This window comes from Gopherus evgoodei, chromosome 2 (genome assembly GCF_007399415.2).
Source record: "Gopherus evgoodei ecotype Sinaloan lineage chromosome 2, rGopEvg1_v1.p, whole genome shotgun sequence".
Taxonomy (NCBI): Eukaryota; Metazoa; Chordata; order Testudines; family Testudinidae; genus Gopherus; species Gopherus evgoodei.
This window is the reverse complement of record NC_044323.1, coordinates 211,623,332-211,644,191: the sequence shown is the minus strand read 5'-3', so window position 1 is coordinate 211,644,191 and position 20,860 is coordinate 211,623,332. Positions and strand designations below refer to the sequence as shown.

Here is a 20,860-nt window from a genome sequence, read left to right as displayed (position 1 = left end):
TTTGTTCATGCAGTTATTGATATGGTCCCCCTGAACACAAATGGTAGAATCGATCCACTAGACTAACAAAAGCTTAAATAAGGAAATGTCTTTCAGAGTTTGGAGGTCTGAGTATTTTTAAAGGCAGCTACTGTCAGAATTTGCTTTTGTGTTGACAGAATCCTTTTAGAAGATCTTGCGGTGTGAAAAGCTTTTTTTAGGGTTTTTTTATAATGCACCATGAAAGAACATTTTTCTCACCATGGCCAGCCATAGAACTTACTTAGAACTTCATGTACTCAAACTGAGACTAGATTTTAGTGCCTTCACATAGGCAAAGAGACTGGAGAGGGCACGCTTGTGTGAGCCCCCAGTTCGGCTTGGCAATCCAAGCAGATTCTTATTTTGAGTACTCCAAAGCATGGTTAAGGCTCTATTGTACACAGGCATCTGCTCAGAGCACAAAATAGGGACTAGATTCACCCCTGTAAAAGCCATGTGTCAAGGGGGGAGTCCATCAGTTAGAGCACCCCCTAGCACCTAGACAGGATTAATTTGAGTTTCTACCTCTCAAGCACTCCCTTTGGATATCCAGGGTCCCCTTACCCTTCTGGTGACTTGGCCCTCCTGCCTGGTCAGGGTCCATCCTTTCAGGGTATCAAAGTCCCTTGTCCAAAATAGATAAATCAATACCTACAGTCACACTAGCTTCAGGTTCTCCTTCCTGGGGCCTAGGGCCCTTAGGTCTTCTGCTGTGGTCCCTGCAAAGTAAATCACTCTTCAACGTTAATCCAAATATTTTTCACTCTGGCTCACTCCCTAATCAGGTCCTATTCTCATCCCATAGGCCCAGATTCTCCAAGGTAATTAGGCTTCTAATATCAATTTTAGACCCCCCCCCACACACACACAGAGTGAGTGTCTCTTAATTCCCTGCTGGATCTTCCCTGCTCAGCTCCAGGTTTTTTTCCTGCCCTCTCTCAGGCTTTTCAGGCCTCCTAGCCCCCCTAGTTTATCCTCAGTCTCCTTCCCCCAGGCCTCAGCCCTTCAAGGTCTGGATCTCTCTACTTGGTAGGCCTCACTGCTTCAGACATGGCACTCTCACTCTCTCAGTACACTGGCAGACTTCCTTCTTGACAGGCCTGCCCTCGCAGACACATCCCTTTCCCAGATAGTTCCAAGTTGGCCTAATTAAGACCCTCTCAGTTTCATTAGCCCTTTCCAGAGTCCTGTTCCTTCCTCCCTAGATTCCCCTGGCAGCTGGTGATGGTGATTTCCCTTTCAGGCATAGGGTCCTGAACCAGCCCTGTGACATCGTGCAGCAGTGATTGTTGTTGCAACCAGGAGGCTTTTGCCTCTAAGGGAAAGCAGCTTTTATCACCACTCAAAGCTCTATTGGCTGAGGCTGCAGTGGTGGTGCAGTGAATAAGCACATCCCCCAATGCTCCCTCAGTGCTGTTCACTTCTGGGGCTGCACTGGGAGGCTGTGGGCAGCCTTCGGGTGGTGCGGTGGGGGAAGCAGGTTTGGAGACATCTTGTGTTGTTACAGGCCTTCCCAGAGTAGATATTTCACCTCTGGGGGATCTCTGACACTGTCTGTGTCATCAGAAACTGGTGGAGACTCTCAGTGAATCTGGCCCTAAGGTCTTAAAGGATCAATCACAGTGTTTCTTTAAAATGTGTTTATATCCAATGAGGTTTACTATGCTCTATGTAATATTGCCTCTGCCAGTGCCAGATTGCTTTCTATGATATATTTTGACATGCTTTGTCCTATCTAGATATCAAAGTCTCTATCCAGGATAAGGCTTCCACTCATTCTCCTGGGAGATAATTGCACAGATCTCATCATCAGCAAGTTTTCCTCTTATTCAGCTTAAATTTGACACTTATAAGATAATCAGGGAGCGTAAGTTAATATAGTATTATCTGAAATCAATATTTCCATCCCTCGCTGCTGTGTTTGTCCCATTAATAGCCTGATCCTGACAGGTGCTGAGCATTCATAACCCCCATTCATTGTATTTAGATATTTAAATTTGTTTTGAAGTGCCTCCCCAGGACAGTGAGCTTTTGTATGCACATTAGAGATGTATCATGCCTTCCTTTGGAATTGCAGGTATGCAGTGTCTATGGAGATCAGGCCCTTACAGTTGAATTAAAGCAATGGTTGTGATACTTTGATGTTAAACTCACAAGTCTCCGTAGTATTAGAAAGCCATTTTTTAATTTATTCTAATTGGTTAGTTTCACAAGTATTTGTACAGCGCAATCTCACCTTTTGCACACTTTTTAGTAGTTCAGAAAACCTCAGCTTAAAATATCTGTGGCCCTTAAATGTTATATTGTCTAAGAAGAGTGGAGGGGATATATATATATATATTAGGTGGCTTCCCTTTTCACAGGAGACTCACTTCCCTATTGAAGTCATTTTGCATTGGGCAGAATACTGCAAACATTTGATCATGTACAGTGTTCCCTATACCAACAGTTCTTAAACCTTCTCATAGCGTGGACCATAGCTTGTCTTGTGGGGGACAATCTCTCTTCCAATCAGTGATCAAATAACATCCTTGTAGCAACTACAGAAGCTGGAAAATTAACATTAGGGAAGTATTTTATGTATATTTAGCTTCTTTTAATGCAATTTAGCAGATGCAAACAAGGCAAAGAAGCCAGCACCATGAGACCATTCAATCCTCTTCAGACTACCAGCAAGTGTTTCAAGGACTACTGTTAGTCTATGGACCACAGTTTGGAAACTACTGCCCTATGCCGTCAATAGCATGTGAACTTGTCAGTGCTCTAGGATGATTATGCTGTAACATGTCACTATGCTATAACAGAAATGCACACTTTTTTGTTCATTAAGAAAGAAAAATATTTAGAGGACCAGTGATTCAAAAATCCCTCCCCCCCTTAAAATAATGGAAGGACACCAGTCCAACAAATAAATGCCGCGTCAAATGGGATGACTAACTCATCGCCATTCATGGAACGAACATAGAAAGGGTGGGGAAAATAAATGTATTTTGAAGGACACCTTTTGTGCAGGTGCGAAATCTCATTCAAGTATCCTATTCTCTGTGGATGAGTAATGTGGGTGTAATTATTTTTAGTTTAGTTCAAGGTTGTCAATGTAAGCATTTTCAAACCAACAGCTGTCAAAAGTTTCATATAATTCATTATATATTTTCTTTTTGCACTTATAGTTTTCTTTGTCTTTCTAAGTGACACTGATTGCTATGAAGACCAGTGGAGGTCATGTGACTGAAATCAGAAAATAAAGTCCAGAGTTCCTGTGTCAGAAGCTCCACGTGAGATGTAGGGGGCACTGGATCTGCACCAACTGGATTTGACCTAAGTGGAACTGAAGCAAAAACTCCTTTGGTGCCATGTAGAAGGTGTGTGGACACCCCTGGTTCCCTTGTACGCTCTCAATATGTAACTTAGTAGATTGGAGGGCTTGACCTGGCCCTCCACACCGTGAGTCAATTTCACCTTGACTGTGCATGCATCACATGCATCCGACGAAGCTCATGCTCCAAAACGTTTGTCAGTCTATAAGGTGCCACAGGATTCTTTGCTGCTTTTACAGATCCAGACTAACATGGATACCCCTCTGAGACTTGACTGTGCTTGTCTGTCTATTAACACTAGAGGGGTTATATGCATGTGTTTGGGATCTGATCCAAAGCCTGTTGAAATTACTGGCAAAGCTCTCATTGCCTTCCCAGGTGCAGGAGCAGACTTTAAATGCAGAAGATACCCTTACAACTGAAACTGTGTTGTTTCATCAATCTGCTTGACTGTGGTACAGCTCAGGCATTACAATGGACTGAGATCTATAAATGACAATGTTACATATGACATGAACTTGAATCATGGAATCGGTGCCAGAGCATTGAATAGGAAAATACTGAAACTTTTATAAATCTAAATATATAATTTAATATAATTAATAATAATTATCAGCAATACTCAGGCACAACATGGGAAGTTAGGCCAGGTCTACACTACAGACCTACATCGGTATAACTACATTGCTCAGGGGTGTGAAATCAACACTCTCGAGTGATGTAGTTATACCGACCTAACCTCCAGTGTAGACAGCCCTATGTCAGTGGAGAGCTTCTCCCATCAACATAGCTATTGCCTCTCGAGGAAATGAATTACCTATGCCAATAGGAGAAGGTCTCTACTAGTGTCTTCCCTCAAACGCCACAGTAGCATAGCTGAACAGGTGCTGTTGTAGCGCTGTATGTGAAGAGAAGTCCTTAAAAATGGAAAAGGTACTGTACTACCTCAGCTTGTGTTTATTTGTGTCATTAACTCTGACTTAAACCTTAAACATCTTTGACAAAAATCTAGGGGAAGCTATTCAAAGCCACAAATGGCAGTTATGTGACCCACTCCTGCTGCAAATCAAACTGCCACTTGTTCTTTTGAGTAAACTGAGCACACTAAACTTATGGAAGAGATGGTATGATGAGGCTGCCTACAAAGGCGTATGGCCCATCTGAGCATGCTATTAGCAAGTGTCTCCAACAGCTGGTGATGAGACATCAGATGGGAAGGGCTCCGAGTTACTACAGATAATTCTTTCCCGGTGTCTGGCTGGTGGGTCTTGCCCACATGCTCAGAGGCTAAATGATCACTGTATTTGGTGTCAGATAGGAATTTTCCCCCAGGTCAGAATTGCAGAGACCATGGGTTTTTTTTCCCCGCTTCCTCTGCATCTTGGGGCACAGGTCACTTCCTGGTTTGAACTAAGATAAATGGTGGATTTTCTGCAACTTGAAGTCTTTAAATCAAGATTTGAGGACTTCAGTAGCTCAGGCTGAGATTATGGGCCTACTATAGGAGTGGGTGGGTGAGGCTCAGTGGCCTGCAGTGTGCAGGAGATAGACTAGATGATCATGATGTTCGCTTCTGGCCTTAAAGTCTATGAATCTATCAGAATTTCTCCCCTATATGTTTTTTCATAGGTGTTCAAGTTACGTTTAAGTGCTTCAAATCTAGCCTGTCCCAGAGGGCCAGAGAGGATGATAATATTTTCCATTTATTGTTCCTTTCATCCCTAAGGATCTCTAAGTGCTTTAGACAGCCTATGAATACAGCAGCACTGGAATGAAGCCACCATGGAGGTGGGAGGGTAACAGCTTACTGTCACACTAGTGTGGGAGGTGAAATTTTGGCTAAAGACACTGGAACAAATATCTGCTCTTATGAAAGTGCTATAAACTGCAAGATTTTCAGGGATGGCTGTGCATCTAATTTATGTGCAATACTCTTACCATGCATTGAGAGAACAGTTGTGTGCACAAGTGACAATTATTCATCTAGCTACCTATGTGTGTATGCAAATACACACAAATTAAGTACACATGCACAGTTGTATGGGTGTAACAATCCTCTTGGAAAATCTGGCCCTTCACGCTCAGATAGAATCTTGTTTTGTAAAGTCTCATACAAAAAAATCCTTTGGAGGACAATTTATCACTATATAGATGTCTGAACTGATCCTGTATGGCTTTGCACCTGTGTTTCAGACAAGGGGCTTAGACCATTTAGCATTCCTTCCTGTGGCAGAGGACATGCATACTAAATGGAAAAACAGAACTGAAACACTCCCAAGATGCAGTTGTGATTTTATATTTCTTGGATTGTGCTTGACCCATCTCAGTACATTTTATTACCCTTACTGGAAGTACTGAGTAGATTGGCTTTATGTCAGCCTGGGATTCTCCCAGGTTAGGGGTACCTTTTAAGCTCTGGCAGTGCAAATCAGCCACATCAGAAGCCAGAGGGCCTTTGACATTATCCTTCTATGTGAGCTCATAAGAAAAACCAGATGATTAATGTTTAGTAATAGGAAATAAGAATTTTTGGAACAAGAAAATATAGATGATTTCTGTTTTTTTTCTTCTGAAGAGACAAGCAATGTTCTGATTAATTTAGTAGTTTGTTCCAACTATATCTGGTCATTCTAAACTATAAATAACTTTAGATATATGTCATTAAGTCAAAAACTCAGACTGCAAAGGATTTTTTCCCAAAAGGACACAGAAGCTCCACGGTTAAAAGTGTGTCTGAAATTCTATTATAAACTGGATGTAGAGACTGGCACTTGGATTACAATTTGGTCTGCAACTTCTTAGAACACAAGTCTACTTTGGCAATGATTTTTGTGAAGGGAGGAGCCAACAAATCATGCGTCATTTACAGCTGGTGCAAATTGATGCTGCTCCATTGATTTTGGTGGCATTATGCTAATCACCAGCCAATTGTCTGTCCCAGTGTATTTAGGCCTGATGCTAAGTGCTGAAGTCACTGGGAGTTGTATTATTGGCTTTAATGAGAACAGGATGGGTTTTTTCCTTGCTGCCAGGTACTTTTTCTGCTCTGCTGACTGAGAACAGGGTTAATGATATTTTGTAGGTTGCTGCCTAAATGTAAACGAGGCCATGGCAATATTAATCTACAGAAAAGTGAATAGTTAAGGACCAGTTAGGGCCAGTTAAGCCCAAAAAGCCATATAGAGAGGAGATCCTCTGTGTGTAGATCTCCCCATCTCACATGGAAGTGGGGGCTCATGTGCCTCCAGAGAGCATTCTCCCTTTCAACCAGATCAGGGATCTATGCAGGTAGGTGACAGACAGTGAATGGGCTTTGCAAGGAGAGGAAAGCTGGGAAGTGGCTGGGGAGGTAAGATTCATTGCTCCCACACTATATGGTGGAAAAAGGCAGTACTATTTTCTCCAACAACCACCTCCTGTGGTGAGAATCCCCATTTACATGGGGTCCTGAAACAACTTTGGTGAGAGAAGTCTCTGGTCCTATAGGAGAGCCACTGGGGAAATTCAATGAGAGCTAAAGAAACTCACTACTCTGTAGACATGTTTAACTACTCACAAAGTTGGGCTCCAAAGAGGGTCCATATAAGCAGAGTGACTCTTCAGTATGAGTAGAAATCGACTCTGTTCAGAGAGCCATTACAAGAGTGATACATCACTGAAATCCCACGTAAGCCTTATTTTGAGTGTTTGAACGAGACTTCAGAAGATCATAGGTCTTTTGCTGGCCCTCTGCACAGGACTGAATTTCACTCTGTAAGACAAACGGAAGTCCACTGAAAAGAAGTGACGTGATTTAGTATTGCCAGTTCTTGTTGTTATGAGCAGATTTTCCCTATTACAGTTTGTTTTTACCTTATGTATGTTCTGAAGCTCTTGGAATGAAAATGCTGTTCAGTAGAAACTTAAACAGCTCTCTTCTTTCTCTGCCCATCTTTTGTCTTTCAGTATCCTTGCAGGGATGGTTGGTGACCCTCAGCACCCCAATGGAAGCCCTCAACTCCCCATATGATCAGGTCTTAGGTAACGGATCATTATTTTGGATCTATTTTAGGTATGATTAGCTGTTAGTGCACATTAAAGATAATTTATTAAACTCCTCATTGCTCCACTCATCTACAGGACCTCCATCATTGTTGGATGTCTTATACTGCTGGAAATTTCAGTTTCTGGCCTTTTGCTTGTACAAAACCTATTGAAACCTCTTACAAATACACATAACGTAACAAATTATACTTTATGTACATGAACAGTAGGAAAAGAAAGAGAAAAAATCATCAGGTACCCAGATGGCTGCACTGACATCTAAGCCCCCCTAAATGAGAGTAATCTTACTAAATATACTTAGGATAAGACAGAGAAAAGAGGTAATACAGGAGAAAGGCACTGAAGCAACTCAGGATGCCTTATTAGACCTGTGCATAGATTCTTTGTATTCTCAGATCCATAGGAAATGGTTGGGGGCACTAACGGATTGTTAGTGTTCTGCTGCGCAGCATGTACCAAAGTTCATAATGTCCGCTCTTATGGGTGAAGAAATGAGTTATAAGTCTTTAAGCACAAAACACCTTTGGATTGGCCTGAGTTGCTGCTGAATGTAATTTTCCATTTTTTAGTTTCTGTCTGAGTCTCTTCCCTTCAGATCAGACAAAGTTCAATTATCAGAAAAATGACAAGAAACAAACAAACTCTTCTCTTTTGTAGAATGTGACCCTACCTCTGAGCAGGAGGAGACTGAAGAGGAAAGAGAGACATAGAGTGGTTGTCAGAAGAAAGGATCTGTCTCATTCCGTTCAGTGCACTTACACCTATGTTTGATCCCGAGTAACTAAGAGCAGCAGAAATGGGCCCACTGTACATATTTTTGTTAGTCCAGAAGGTGCTATTTTATCCTTTATTAACTTGGGCGTTTTAGCAGTAATAAAGTATTATGCCATGAATAACTCTTCTTTGGTTTGTCCTTTGTATGCTTGTCTGAATCATTTGGCCTGGTTTTCCGAAGGACAGTTAGGTAGGAGAGATGAAGCCTTTTGTAATAGATCAGATGTTATGAATTTCAGTGTAAACTGTGCAAGAGGTTGCAAACTAGAATAATACTCCATCTATTTCCCATGCAGTTCTGCAAACGGGAATGGAGCGATGAGTTGGTGTCCTGGGGGTGAGAGACGAATTGTTGTGGTTTATCACTATGCAGATGAGATTCAAAACTGGAAGCAGGTGCTTTGCCCAGAAAGTACAGAACGGCTTTAAGCTGCTTGTTTTGACACTGATACAATAATGTGTGATGCATTAGGTTTAGTAAAAGACATGGTATTGGATCAGCCCCCCTGGAGAATTTGTGCTTTTGTCCCGTGATTTTTTTTGTGAGGAAAGAATTAATTCTTTTGTATTTTAAACTTACTGGTGGAATTTTATGGAGAAACCAGAGGCTCCAAATACTGCAGTCCAAGTTTCGGTGGAAAATATAGCAAAGGGTAGGCTTGCTGAGAAAGCATGGCTGTGGCTTCATATATGTATATGATTTCTTCCTGGCTTGTAGACTGATAACAAGGCTTGCTTCTGATGTTGTCATAAAGTCCTGTGCCTTTACATCTAAAAAAGGGTTTGAAAAAATGAATAGATTTACCCTTCAATCACCAGCCACCATATGTAGATAAATATGAAATATGCACGATTGAATGAAAATCTATGACACCACCACCACAACCTTAGAGCCATCCACCTCAGGGTGTTAGTACATTCATATTGTGTCAGGCTTGGAGGATCTATAACTCCACAAAAATATCCATGGAAATTTAAAAATATACTTTGTGAAATATTTTGAAAAAACAAAGGATGCATTCAGGTAAATTAAAATGATTAATTTCAGGTGATAGGAGGAAGGTGAAGAAAAGTCTACCACCAAAATCTTAGCTCACCTGTTTGTGTGCAGATGTTGCTTTATATGTGATACCTAAGATCAAGTATTGTGAATCTTAAATCCCTTTCAAATTACAGAGTTAGCTTGGAATCTACTTTCTTCGGCAGGCCAAAATCAAACCTTTATTGTTGTTTCAACCTAGACTGCTAATGTAATATGTGTACATTATGTGCATGCACATGAATGGAATACATGATGGAGCTGTGTGCTATACAGGTTTTTATTGGCATGAATTTGGGATCGTTAGATTTCTCAGGAGTGGCAAAGACATTTATGAGTTTTGCAGCTCACCTTAAATGAGCGTCCATAAACCTTTTTACCACAGCATGCTAAGGTTTATTCTGGATACGCTATATAGATTACAAGGAAAAAATAAAATGTTTGAAAGTTTAATTTTTTTCGTTTGTATTTCTTGTATCCCTCTCTCTGGATAGGTAGATGCTTTAGTTACCCTGCTTACCACTGCAGAGTCAGAGGGAGGAAAAACAATTTAATACATATCAATAAAAATCACCTAAAATATCTTTTAAGTTTGATATAGTGGATTCTTGTCTTCAGAACAGGAGAAATCTTCCTTTCCCAACCCGATAGAGCTCGTTCTCTCTCTCAGGAATGAAAGATACCAGGCTTAAAGCCATGACATTCTTGTGCTAGAAAAGCTGTTATTAGCCCAAGCCTGGATCTTGCCATCCTCAACTTGGGGCCAGGGTAATTTTGGAGAAAAATTCCACATTTGAGGTGGGAGGGGATAATGAGGAAACATTTCCCTGGCAGGTTGATTTAATAATATGACATCTGTTCCTAGCTGCTGAGGGATCTGGAGGGCAAGAATAAATTAAAGGGAATTTATGCATAAATATATTTGCTGTAAATCAAACCTCAAAGCCTTCAGTGGGCTTTTGTTCAGGCAAACTCCTCTGGCCTCTGTGTTTTTTACCTGAATACCTATTAAGCAAAGACTGAATGAGAACGTCAGGATTTGGCCCCAAATATATTTTTTTCTTTAATAGGTCATGAAAATAACTAAGTCCCCACACGATGGCACCCTCTACTTACATTGAGTGTCCTTTTCCGGAGAGTCTTAAACGTATTCCAGTATTTCTTTATATCCAACACAGTTTGGAATGCATTGGAGAAGCAAGATTAGAAGTTTTAATAGGTTCACCCCAACCTTATCAAGGCAACCCCTCATCATCGGAACAAGCAGCTATTCTTTTCCCTCAGGAAAAAACACCCACCCATTCATTCTTATAGTATTATTGGATCCTTTAAGTTTTATATTTGTAGTTGTTTGCCAAAGGACTATTATAGTATTTAACATAGTGTTTATAAAATAATTGTGTACACAAATGTTGTATTATATATTGAGCCTTTCCATAATCGCGTAGCTTACCATTGCTAAGGGAATACTTCATTCAAGTTCCAGTTCCTGAACCCCGAGGAAAATACTGAAATATTTAATGATCATAATAGGATTGTAATTGTATGTTTTTGAGAAATCGATTTGAGCTCAAATAGCTCATTTAAACATGTTTCACCCAAACCACTGAAATAGGAAACAGGAGGACTAAATTATTGCTGCTTCCTGAATTCTCTGCTGATGAGCCAAATAATTAAAATGCACTGTAATGGCTCCTGCAGTCTGTATTTCTTTGGGTAATTCTCGGAAATGAATCTGAATTTCTACCGTTGAGGGGGAGCAAGAAGATCATCGAAATATCAAGAGGTCTGGAAGCCAGACGGTGGTCTTCCCGCAGCGCTTTCATGCCTCTACGTCATTTTCAGTAAGATAATATCGGTGGATTGAGACCTCCCAACGGAGGGATTCCCTTAAGAGTCCCTCAGCAAATGAACTTTTAATGGAAATCCTCTCTCTTTTCCAGTCTGCCTCTGCTGCCCTGCAAGGAGCTCGAATCGCAGACACGAGACAGGAAGGAAAAGGGACACAGTGAAAATTAGACCTGAAAAGTAACATGTGCTGCACTCCGTTCTTGTCAGTGACAAGTGAATCAGGGCTTGCGAATTTCTAATCATTTCAGTCCTCTAATGGGGACGTTTGTGGCCGAAATTAATATGCAGTATCATCAAATAAAGGACAGTATCGACCCTGTGGCGTGTTTTCCCCAATAGTAAGGGATGTTTTCCAATCCCACGCACAGAAAAATGTGACGACACTCTCAGACGGGAACGGGCTATAGCTTGCTGTAAATATTTTGTTGCTACAGTGATTGTGAGACATCATAATTGTATAGGTTGAATTATGGCATTGCTAATTTTCCTCTACCCATCTGGGAGCTCTGCATAAAAAAACAAATGGTGAAAATGTTATTCCAAGTCAGTTTTTTGGTTGCCACATCTCCCCAGTTCAGCACCGCAGAATTTGGACAGTTCCACATTGGGAGCCGTCAGCTAATCAATCCACCCACCAGCCAGCAACTGTCAATTACAAACTAATTAGAAAATTACTGAGAAGCCTCCAGGACTTCAAACAGCCTTTATAACAATAACAACAATAAGAACGCGAGCGTATTTCTTCATTTAATTGTCCCGTTGAAGGGAACATATGTACCACATTAGAATCCTGGGCTTTGCCAAACGAATTTATATAGAAGTTATCACATCAGAGCTCATCTTTTCAAATAGAGCTGCTCTGTGGTTAGGCTACTGAGACCACCCTTGAGGATGGGATCTGTAAAAAGCCTAAAATTTCCTCAGCAGCCTATTATGCCTTCCCACAACTTGAATCAGGGAGAACTCGACAAGCATTAAGTCTTCTAGAGCTCTGTGTAAAAAAAAAAAGAAGTGTGAGTTAAAGTGTTTATGAGAAGCTTATGACTCTCGATCAGATCATCCGCGAGGACGGCACAGAATTGTTATGTTCCTTGAGGAATTGAGGTGGTGACGTCTTTTCTGATACCCGATTATTACGTGACTGAAAAAAAAAAACCTCATTTGATTCATGAATAAAAATCCGAACGCCACAACAGTGCAACAAACTACACTGCCGCCCTTAAAGGTAACATGCAGACCGATGTTTACAAAGAGGGCTCTTGATAAAGCAGGGTGTTTGCAAAGATTTTGTTGCTAATTGCATAAAAAAAACGAGCTGCGGAAGGTTGGTCAACTTTGGAGTCACAGAGCAAGAAGGAGAAAGCAGCAGCTGAAGCGAGAAGCATCTCAGTGAAGGGAAAGATCTGGGGAAGAGAACATCTCACTGACAGCAGCTCTAGCACAGCCTGCTTCTGCTTCCCGTCCTCGCTCTCTCTCTCCCTCCTCTTGGCTTTCTCTTTTCCGTTCTTGTGTTCTTTTCTCTCTTTCTCCCTTCTGTCTCCTTCCCTTACTCCCCCTTTCTTGCTGTCCCTTCCCTGGCAGACTCCACTCCAGATCTGTGCTGCCTGCTACCTACAAACTTTTTTGAGCGGATCACATTAAACCAGAAGACAAGTAACTGCTGCTTTTCTGCCTTCGGCTCCTTTGACCGTCAGAGAGGCGACGCCACAAGAGTTTTAACTATTTCGGCTGAAACTTGGGAGAGAGTTTTTTTTTAAATCTACCCTTTAATTGCGCAGCCAAACGCTCTTAGTACCGGGTGTTAAGAGTTTAATGGTAAGGAAAATGTATCGCAGGCATCTCAGCAGCTTTAAGCCAAGAGATCGGGTTTCGTTAGCCCAGGCACTTTGTGTGTGTGTGTGTGTGTGCGCGCGCGCGCTGTGTGCTGGGAAGTGGGGGTTGTGTCTGGTTGTAATTGAAGACAAACGTCTCCACACAAATCGCGCACACGTTTTGTTGTTAAATCGAGAACACTTAAGACTTGATTTCTGACCAGTTAGATTTTGCTAGTGGCAAAGCTAGAGGGGAAAGAGAGAGTGAGGGGAGCATTTTGACTACTGTTTTTTTTTCTTCCCTTACACACAGAGTGGCAATGTGTAGCAAAGCGATCCTAGCACTACTGGTCTATGGGATAATAATGCACTGCAGCGTCTACTGCTCACCTGCTGCTGGATTTCAATACCCTGCGCTAAGGTAGGTACCTTCTTTATCCCTCCCTCTTCCCAATCCGTGCAAGACTCGCATCCCTGGCTTTCCCCGTCAGTTATACCCCTGCATCTTGGTAATAGCTAGCAGAGAGCATTGGCAGGTAGTTGTCTCCTGGACTCTGTGTGTGTCAGGTAGCTTTTATTCTCTCTCTCTTGCTAACGGAGTAGAGCTCTTCCAAGCAATGTAAAGCATTCAGAAAGAAAAACTAAAGCGCAAACCTTCACCACCTCCTATTTACCGACTCCATCTACCTTCTTGGGGAGCGGGGAAAAGACAATGGGGCTGCTTGATTAAAAGTCCAATTTAGATTCTGTGGCAGGGAAACTACAATAAATTCTTACGTTCTCCAGGAGATAGAGGGTTTAATGGACTAGCCCCTTGCTTCCATCAAGTCATGTTAGCCTGAAGGATCTTATGCTGTATTATTCCCTACACACGCCTGTCTTATTCTTATCTCCCTTTCTCCTAAATAACAGAGAAAACATCTGACTTTGGTCTTGGTGAAACAATTCGATTTCTAACTGTGGTCCTGAATGAATCACAGAAGGCAGGGTGAGCCTTAGAGGAAAAAGCTGATTAGCCTTTTAGTGAATCAATTTTTCTATATGCACTACAGTGCAATAATATATTATAGATATATTTCCGGCCTCCTCTGAGCCTAACTTGAGTGGCGATAACCTGCTAACACAGAGTTGACAGGTACTTGCAGGATAGACAGTACCTAGATGAAAGCATTTTGAAGCATACAGTTAGAAAAAGATTGTAATGACACATTTCTGGCAGAAGCGTTTACTAGGTATTAAGGAATATGTATAGACATAGATAAAACTTAGTTTTACAATACATATAATATCCCTCTCTGTTCTCTCTCTAATATAGATCTAGATACGTTCTAGAATTAAAATCCTGTATCATAGCCGGGTAGAATCTGCCCCCAATCTGTATTATTGGTTAAAGTTCTTTAAGTACTAAATTCTGGATCCGTTTTTTTAAAGTTCGCTCGAGGGGAGAGGGGGGCTACTGTAGTACTCAGGTTCAGGATTCCGTAAGACTCTCTCGCGCTCACTTGACTCGGAGCAGGATTGTTAACACACTGGAGTAGAGCTGCCAGGATTTCAGAACTAGCCTCGTCTATTGAGCCGAGTGTAGGATCAGCCTCCAGTCCAAACCTATGCAACAAAGGACGATTTCCCACTTAATAGGAGAGAGTGAAGCTTTACACAGCGGCAATCAATCTACTTCTGGCTCTAGCCTGCTGTAAATCTGGCTTCCCTTAACAAGCAGCGCTTCTTACAACAGAAGCACGGGGGAGCTTTTCCGATCCACCTATCTTAGCTCCCTCGGAAAATTATGCAGCTCTATTTATTCCGCCAAGTCCCACAGGGGACACTCTCGTGGTTCAGCACTAATGTGCATGCAACATCTGAACTGCGAAACTCACTCTGGAGCGCATGTGAACGGTCGGAACTGGCCCTTGGGTGCGGGGCAGCACACGCTCCGGAATGGCCTTAAACGACCCAAAGCGTTACCCAGGGCTTTGGGATTCAGGTCAGCCTCGCCGCAGGGCCCTAGGCTGCCAGAGCTGGGGGAGCCGTCCCCGCATAAATGGCCAGTCCTTCCAGGGGGCGTTAAGTGGGGTGAGAGGGGCCATTCGTTTGAGGGGACCTGGCTCGGTTTATTCAAGCGCCTGAATTAACAGGAGCGAAACACTTTACACGCATCTATTATTAATCTCCCTGCCAGAGCTCGGAGACAAAAATAGCTGCCTGAAAAGTTCAGTGACCTACATCTTGCCGCGCGCGCGCACACACACACACACACACACACACACACACAAACAAAACTCAAGCGATCTTCAAGGACAGAGACACCATTCAACGAAAAACACAAACAAACACAAGCCCCACCCCGATCACACTTGCTGTGAGAAAGGTGGAGCAGTCATTTGCTAACTGCAGAGCTTCTGATCAATCTGGGAAGACGGGGAACTAGAGAAAGCGGGTGCCCTACAGTGGGAAGCGCTGTTCTTCTTGTCTCACTTAACTTATAGCCCCCACGCGCGCCTGAGGGCTTGGCTACACTCACACTTTACAGCGCTGAACTGGGGTGTGAAAAAACACCCCCCTGAGTGCTGCAAGATACAGCGCTGTAAAGCATCAAGGTAATCAGGGCAGCAGCGCTGGGAGCGTGGCTCCCAGCGCTGCACGCTACACCCGTAAGGGATGTGGTTTACATGCAGCGCTGGGAGAGCTCTCTCCCAGCCTGCCGCTCTGACTACACTCACACTTCAAAGCGCTTTGAAATTCCAAATGTAGCCATACCCTCAGTATGTAGTTTGGAAAGCGATCAGGATTCGTGCTGGGAAAGGTGGGTAGTGATCAGCTGCTTCCTTGGCAGCCCCTGGACTTGTTTCTGGCCCCACCCTAGCAGCAGCTTGGTTTGCTTGGGTCTTTCTCCCGCGCCTGATTTTACGCTGATGAGGAGGTGGGGGGATGAAATGAAGGGGGGGATAAAGGGGTAGGTGTAATCCTGTCTGTGGGCTCCTCTAGCAGGGCCTTCAGTCCAGCTTCGGAAGTGCCCATATTAAAACCCAATAGGTCCCAGGCAGAGGAGTAGCCCTGAATAACATTGATCAAATGCTCCTATATATAGGATTTCCCAGGAGGCACCGCCACATGCGTCTGAATTCTTGCCCTTTGCTTTCCGGGCTAGGCTGGAAGATGAAGTGTATGACGAGGATGGAAACACGCTGCAGGATTTCGCCTTTGACAACGACCCCCTTGGCATAGCAAACCCTTCCTCCATGATAGACGACATGTACACCCTGTACTACCCACCGGAAAAGAGGTGAATATGGGAGCCTCTTGGTGGAATTATGACTTGCGCTGGAGCAAAACGATCCTAGTCAATCCCATGCAAAAGAGCCGCAACACATCTCTCCCTCCGTGCCCTGCCGCCCGAATAAAGGCTGGAGGAGAGGAAAAGAGCCCCTTACCTCCAAGCAGGCGGGGAGGGGTGGGGAAGCAGGCTGGCCGCGGAAGGACTAGTGATGGCACTCCTGGAAACACACCAGACTCGCCAGGCGAGCGCTGCGCTCAGGAAATGAGCCTGGTGGCTGGGAGGGCCCTGCTGTCCCAGGGGGTCCTAAGGCGGAGGCCGCCCTCTGCACTCAGGGTACATAAAGCCACCAGCCAGCCAGGGGCTTCCTTCCGCTATCCCTCCTTGGAGCGAGGGGCTGCTGAGGTCCGGTCCCCAGGCTTTGGACACTGATCTTTCTTCCTGTGTTTGATCTTTGTTTCCTACTTAGGCACGCCGATGGGATATTTAACAAAGCCTACAGGAGAGTCCTGGGTCAACTATCCGCTAGGAAATACCTGCATTCTTTGATGGCCAAACGGGTCGGGTAAGACTTTTATTTGTTATTTATTTCACGTTAAGAGGAAATCATCTATTAAACCACGCGTAATGTGCCACCGGTGTATAATTGTTACGCTCGCTGTGTGGTTGGTGTTTCGCGCACTAAGCAACAAACCCAGTTGGAAAATGTCAAAATCCACCAGGGTTTTTGCTCGATCTCATTCTCTGACCCCAAGTGAAAGGTACAGTGAAAAACCCAGATGGCTAGTTGATGATAAAAATCTGGTCATTGTAAAGAAAGTCCGGTAGCCCAAAGATTCAGGCTATAGCCGGTGGAAAGAACTGCAACAAGAGATCAGTTGTAGATGTAGCTCTGGGTATTTTAACAAAGCTCTCCACTGTAAAGAATAGAATTCACCACATTTCCGTGTAGCGGGGCTTAAACAAAACCCGTTTAAAGTCAGACATCCTGGCACACGGCAAGCCCAGCGTAATGAAGATCATTTCGGCAGAAGGTAACATTTTAATAAAGCCCATGGGGAAATAGATTACATATTCATAATGAATAATTCATGCCATGAATATATTGTCTCCCGACTGTCGGCTTATATTATGATCAGATATCAACTTCACCGCGTGTTTAGATAGATTCTTTGTTTTGTTCTGCCTCCCTGAGGTCTACATGTTGCTTTAGTTTCTTCATTCCCGCCCTCCCCCGAATCGAATAGCTTTGGAAAAACAAACAAAACAAATACAGCTTTCCCTAAATGACACATAATCATAATAATCTGGAAAGGTTAAAGCAGCCCCGGAGTTCCCAGAGCCAAAATGCAAAGCAGGGAAGGCCTCCAAAGTGCAGGCAGGACAGGGGAATGGATCCAGATGTTGCAACTGTCCTTTGCTTTGCAGCGGTGCCAGTGGCCTGGAGGACGACTCGGAACCGCTCTCCAAACGGCACTCGGATGGCATCTTCACAGACAGCTACAGCCGCTACCGGAAACAAATGGCTGTCAAGAAATACTTGGCAGCGGTCTTGGGGAAAAGGTATAAACAAAGAGTTAAAAACAAAGGACGCCGAGTAGCCTATTTGTAGCGCTGAGTCACCCACCACTCCTGTGTATACAGAGCCCTAAAAAGAGAAAAACAAAAGTCATTTCCAAAGTGACTGAACAATCACCGCTCCTGTGTTATCTAAACATGTATTTATGTATGAAGTAAAGCCATTAAATGAATATTTTGATAATAATATTGTTTTTCTTTTTGTATAAAAGCACTAGAGAAACGCACAGATCTACTTTGTGGACCAATCATTAAGTTATATATAATATATAAATATATATATATAAATACTACTGATAGAGAACAATTCTTCATATAAAGCCTGCACAAGAACAAAAAAAATTCGCCTGAGCTGTTTATGTTTTTATATAAAATAAATAGAAAAAAAGACAATCATTGTTTGAATATTGCTCCTATTTTTGTAAGTGAAATTAAAAGGATAGTATTTTTATCCATAACAGGGTCGAAGACATTAATAGTCACCATTTGCTACTGTACATAGACACTGATGCCCCACTACAAGGGGATTATGGTGATAATGATTTGGAAGAATTGCTGAAGCAGATTCTTACCCCCTGCCCCCCGTGAGTCTCAAGACAGGCTCCTTTGCCACTAGCCTATTTTAAGGGGGCACTGCCTCCCCCTTGCGAAAGATTTCAATTTTTCTGCTTTCTTTGGTTCCACTTTTATATGTATTTGTGTCTCTCAAACACTGAGCTTAGAAAATAATTCTCCTGTGGTGAAACAGCTCTGTCAAAATTGTGCATCTCTGACAATTGGAGGGGGAAAAATATTTAGCCCCATTCATTGTTCTTCTAACTGATTGGGCATAGCTACAGAATAAAGCCAACCAGAAATTAGAGCGATTGGAAACCATTTGAAATTTCAATACTAGAAGTGATAGAGCACAGATCAGAGAGGAGGTGCCCCTAATGAATGCGTGGTTTTAGGCTGCCAGAGGGTCTGGGTAACACGAGACAATTCCACTTTAAATCCACTACCTAACTGACCGTCGGCAGCTCGGTATTGGAACTTGATGCAAAGTATAATGTGTTACTCTCCAGTGCTGTCCATGCCTCTCATCATGTGAAATGACTAGGATTCTCTCCTTTGAATTTTTCAAGCGGAGTTGCTCCTTTCCTTTGTTGTTTTCTTGTAGACCCTTCCTCCTCCCGACCTGTCTTGCACTATTTATGCACGGTTTCCCATCTGAGTCACTTATTATTTTCAATTTAAAGTTGTGAACGCCTCTCACTCTTTTGTTCTGTTTGATGCAAGCTCTTATTGTAAAAGTTTAGGAACCCCTGTTGTAGCTACCACTAAATAATTATGCACTACAACTAAAGTTTTGTTCTTGTTTATTGAGTTTGGAGGTAAAATGTATTTTTCTACATTATGGCTTATTGCTTAGTAAAAGGTATTTCATAAAACAAACTTTTGTCATAATAGAATGTGTAGTTTCTAATAACCGATGAATCATTTCAACTTCATCTTTATATGTACGGATTAATAGCTTTCCTTCTGGGGAAAAGACAAACCAAACCTGCCCGAGGGAACTTTCCATTCCTTCTCCTCGAAAGGTGACTAAAGAGGACATGTACGTATGTTTCCTTTCAGATCCCTAACCATATGCTAGAGGAATCTTTTGAAGGAAAATAACCAGCCCTAAATTGCAGTCTTCGGTTGCTTAAAAAGAAAAGCCACTTGTAAAATTTAAAAGACTTTTCATTTTCCTTTACCAGTCTAATCAGTGTTAAGTAATAAATCAAAGAAAACAGAATTGAGTTTGCAATCCCAGGCGGGATAGCGAGTGCCAGCGGAGTTTATTGCAAACAGCGCTAGCACACAGGCATTCGATCTATGCCTGAGAAGTGTGTATGAAAATCAATCTTACTTTAATTTTGCATTCTCCTCAGGCAATGTGACGCAGGATGCAGTTTGCAGCGTTTCGTGCCTTTCTTCGCCTTTTAAATCGCCACGAATTCACAGATGGCTATTTAGTGGCCCTACTATGCTGCAACACATCAGCTTGCATTTTAGTCTTAAATTATTTGTTCTTGGATAATCGGCAGATGTTGCTGTATTTGTGTCAGCTGTGGTATAATGAAATAGGGCTCTATTGACGTTTTATTTATGAACTATCATTTCGAGTTCAATGGCTAGTTGCAAGCATTATAAAGTGATCACATAGGTTATCCTCTGTTTAATTTTTAGAAAAGCCAACAGCCTTACTAAAACGGAGCAGATTTGAGATACAGTGATAATTTAGGTAGATGTTAGTCTTGCAGATCTTATTTTGTGTGCAACTGAATATAAAAATAAATTAAAGTATTATTACACACATGATATATATAACTAGGACTTTGATAACTGTTATATAAAGTGTGTAAAGTTTGTATTAATAAATTTTTGTAAACAATGCAACTTTGTCTAATGTTTGGGGGAGAAATCTAGCATTTAACAGTGAAAACTGTATTTCATTTTAAATCTATTTAATTAGTTTAAATTTAAGCAATATTTTCTAACATTTTTTATGTCTGGAATATCTTTTTTTTTTTCAACTAAGCCTCCACATATTTTCATCAGATGTCCTCTAATCTTTTATTGGTGGGTTATTTCTATATTCAAGTAGACTAACAAGTAATTACTGAAGTAGAAAAATCAAGCTTCATGCACATTAGATAAATAAGCTTTCCTAAAATTTACAGACAAAAACCAACCAATGTCTTAGAATAGTCTCCCGCCCCCACCATAGTATTGTAACAATTTCTATACTTAGGAATTGCTTATACTTTTCACCTAAACTCCTTCAATGAACATTCTGGTACACAAAAATATACTTTGTAATATTGTCCTGGGGAAGGGCAACACCCTTGTACTGGGTTTAAATTATACTAAGTGAAAACTTGGCTGTATTAAAATAGGTATACTGTAGCACATGAAGAGTTAATTAGTTTTCTTAAATAGAAATGTGTCTAGTAGCTATATATATCTATATCTATATCATCTATATCTATATATCTAGATAGATATATATAACAGTATTTGCAGGCTGGTTTGTCAGTACAAAGTCCATATCAGAAAATTCTACAGGGAAATCTTCAGTTAAACATTTCAAGAATAACTGGAAAATACTGACATCACTTTGTGC

The 20,860-nt window shown here is 42.0% G+C and overlaps 1 protein-coding gene across 3 annotated transcripts; it reads left to right on the top strand.

Annotated features, from left to right (window-relative positions):
- Positions 1-12,071: 12,071 nt before the first annotated feature.
- On the top strand, positions 12,072-20,038 carry ADCYAP1 (adenylate cyclase activating polypeptide 1). 3 transcript variants are annotated; one of them, XM_030552866.1, is made up of 5 exons: positions 12,072-12,271; positions 13,171-13,278; positions 15,946-16,140; positions 16,601-16,696; positions 17,560-20,038. In XM_030552866.1, the coding sequence occupies exons 2-5, from the start codon at positions 13,178-13,180 to the stop codon at positions 17,741-17,743; spliced, it is 576 nt and encodes a 191-aa protein (XP_030408726.1). In that variant the 5' UTR covers positions 12,072-12,271; positions 13,171-13,177; the 3' UTR covers positions 17,744-20,038. The 3 variants fall into 3 exon arrangements, with proteins under 3 accessions (XP_030408726.1, XP_030408725.1, XP_030408727.1); XM_030552865.1 differs by having other exon boundaries at positions 12,074-12,861; XM_030552867.1 differs by having other exon boundaries at positions 12,081-12,861; positions 16,006-16,140.
- The last annotated feature ends 822 nt before the right edge of the window (positions 20,039-20,860 follow it).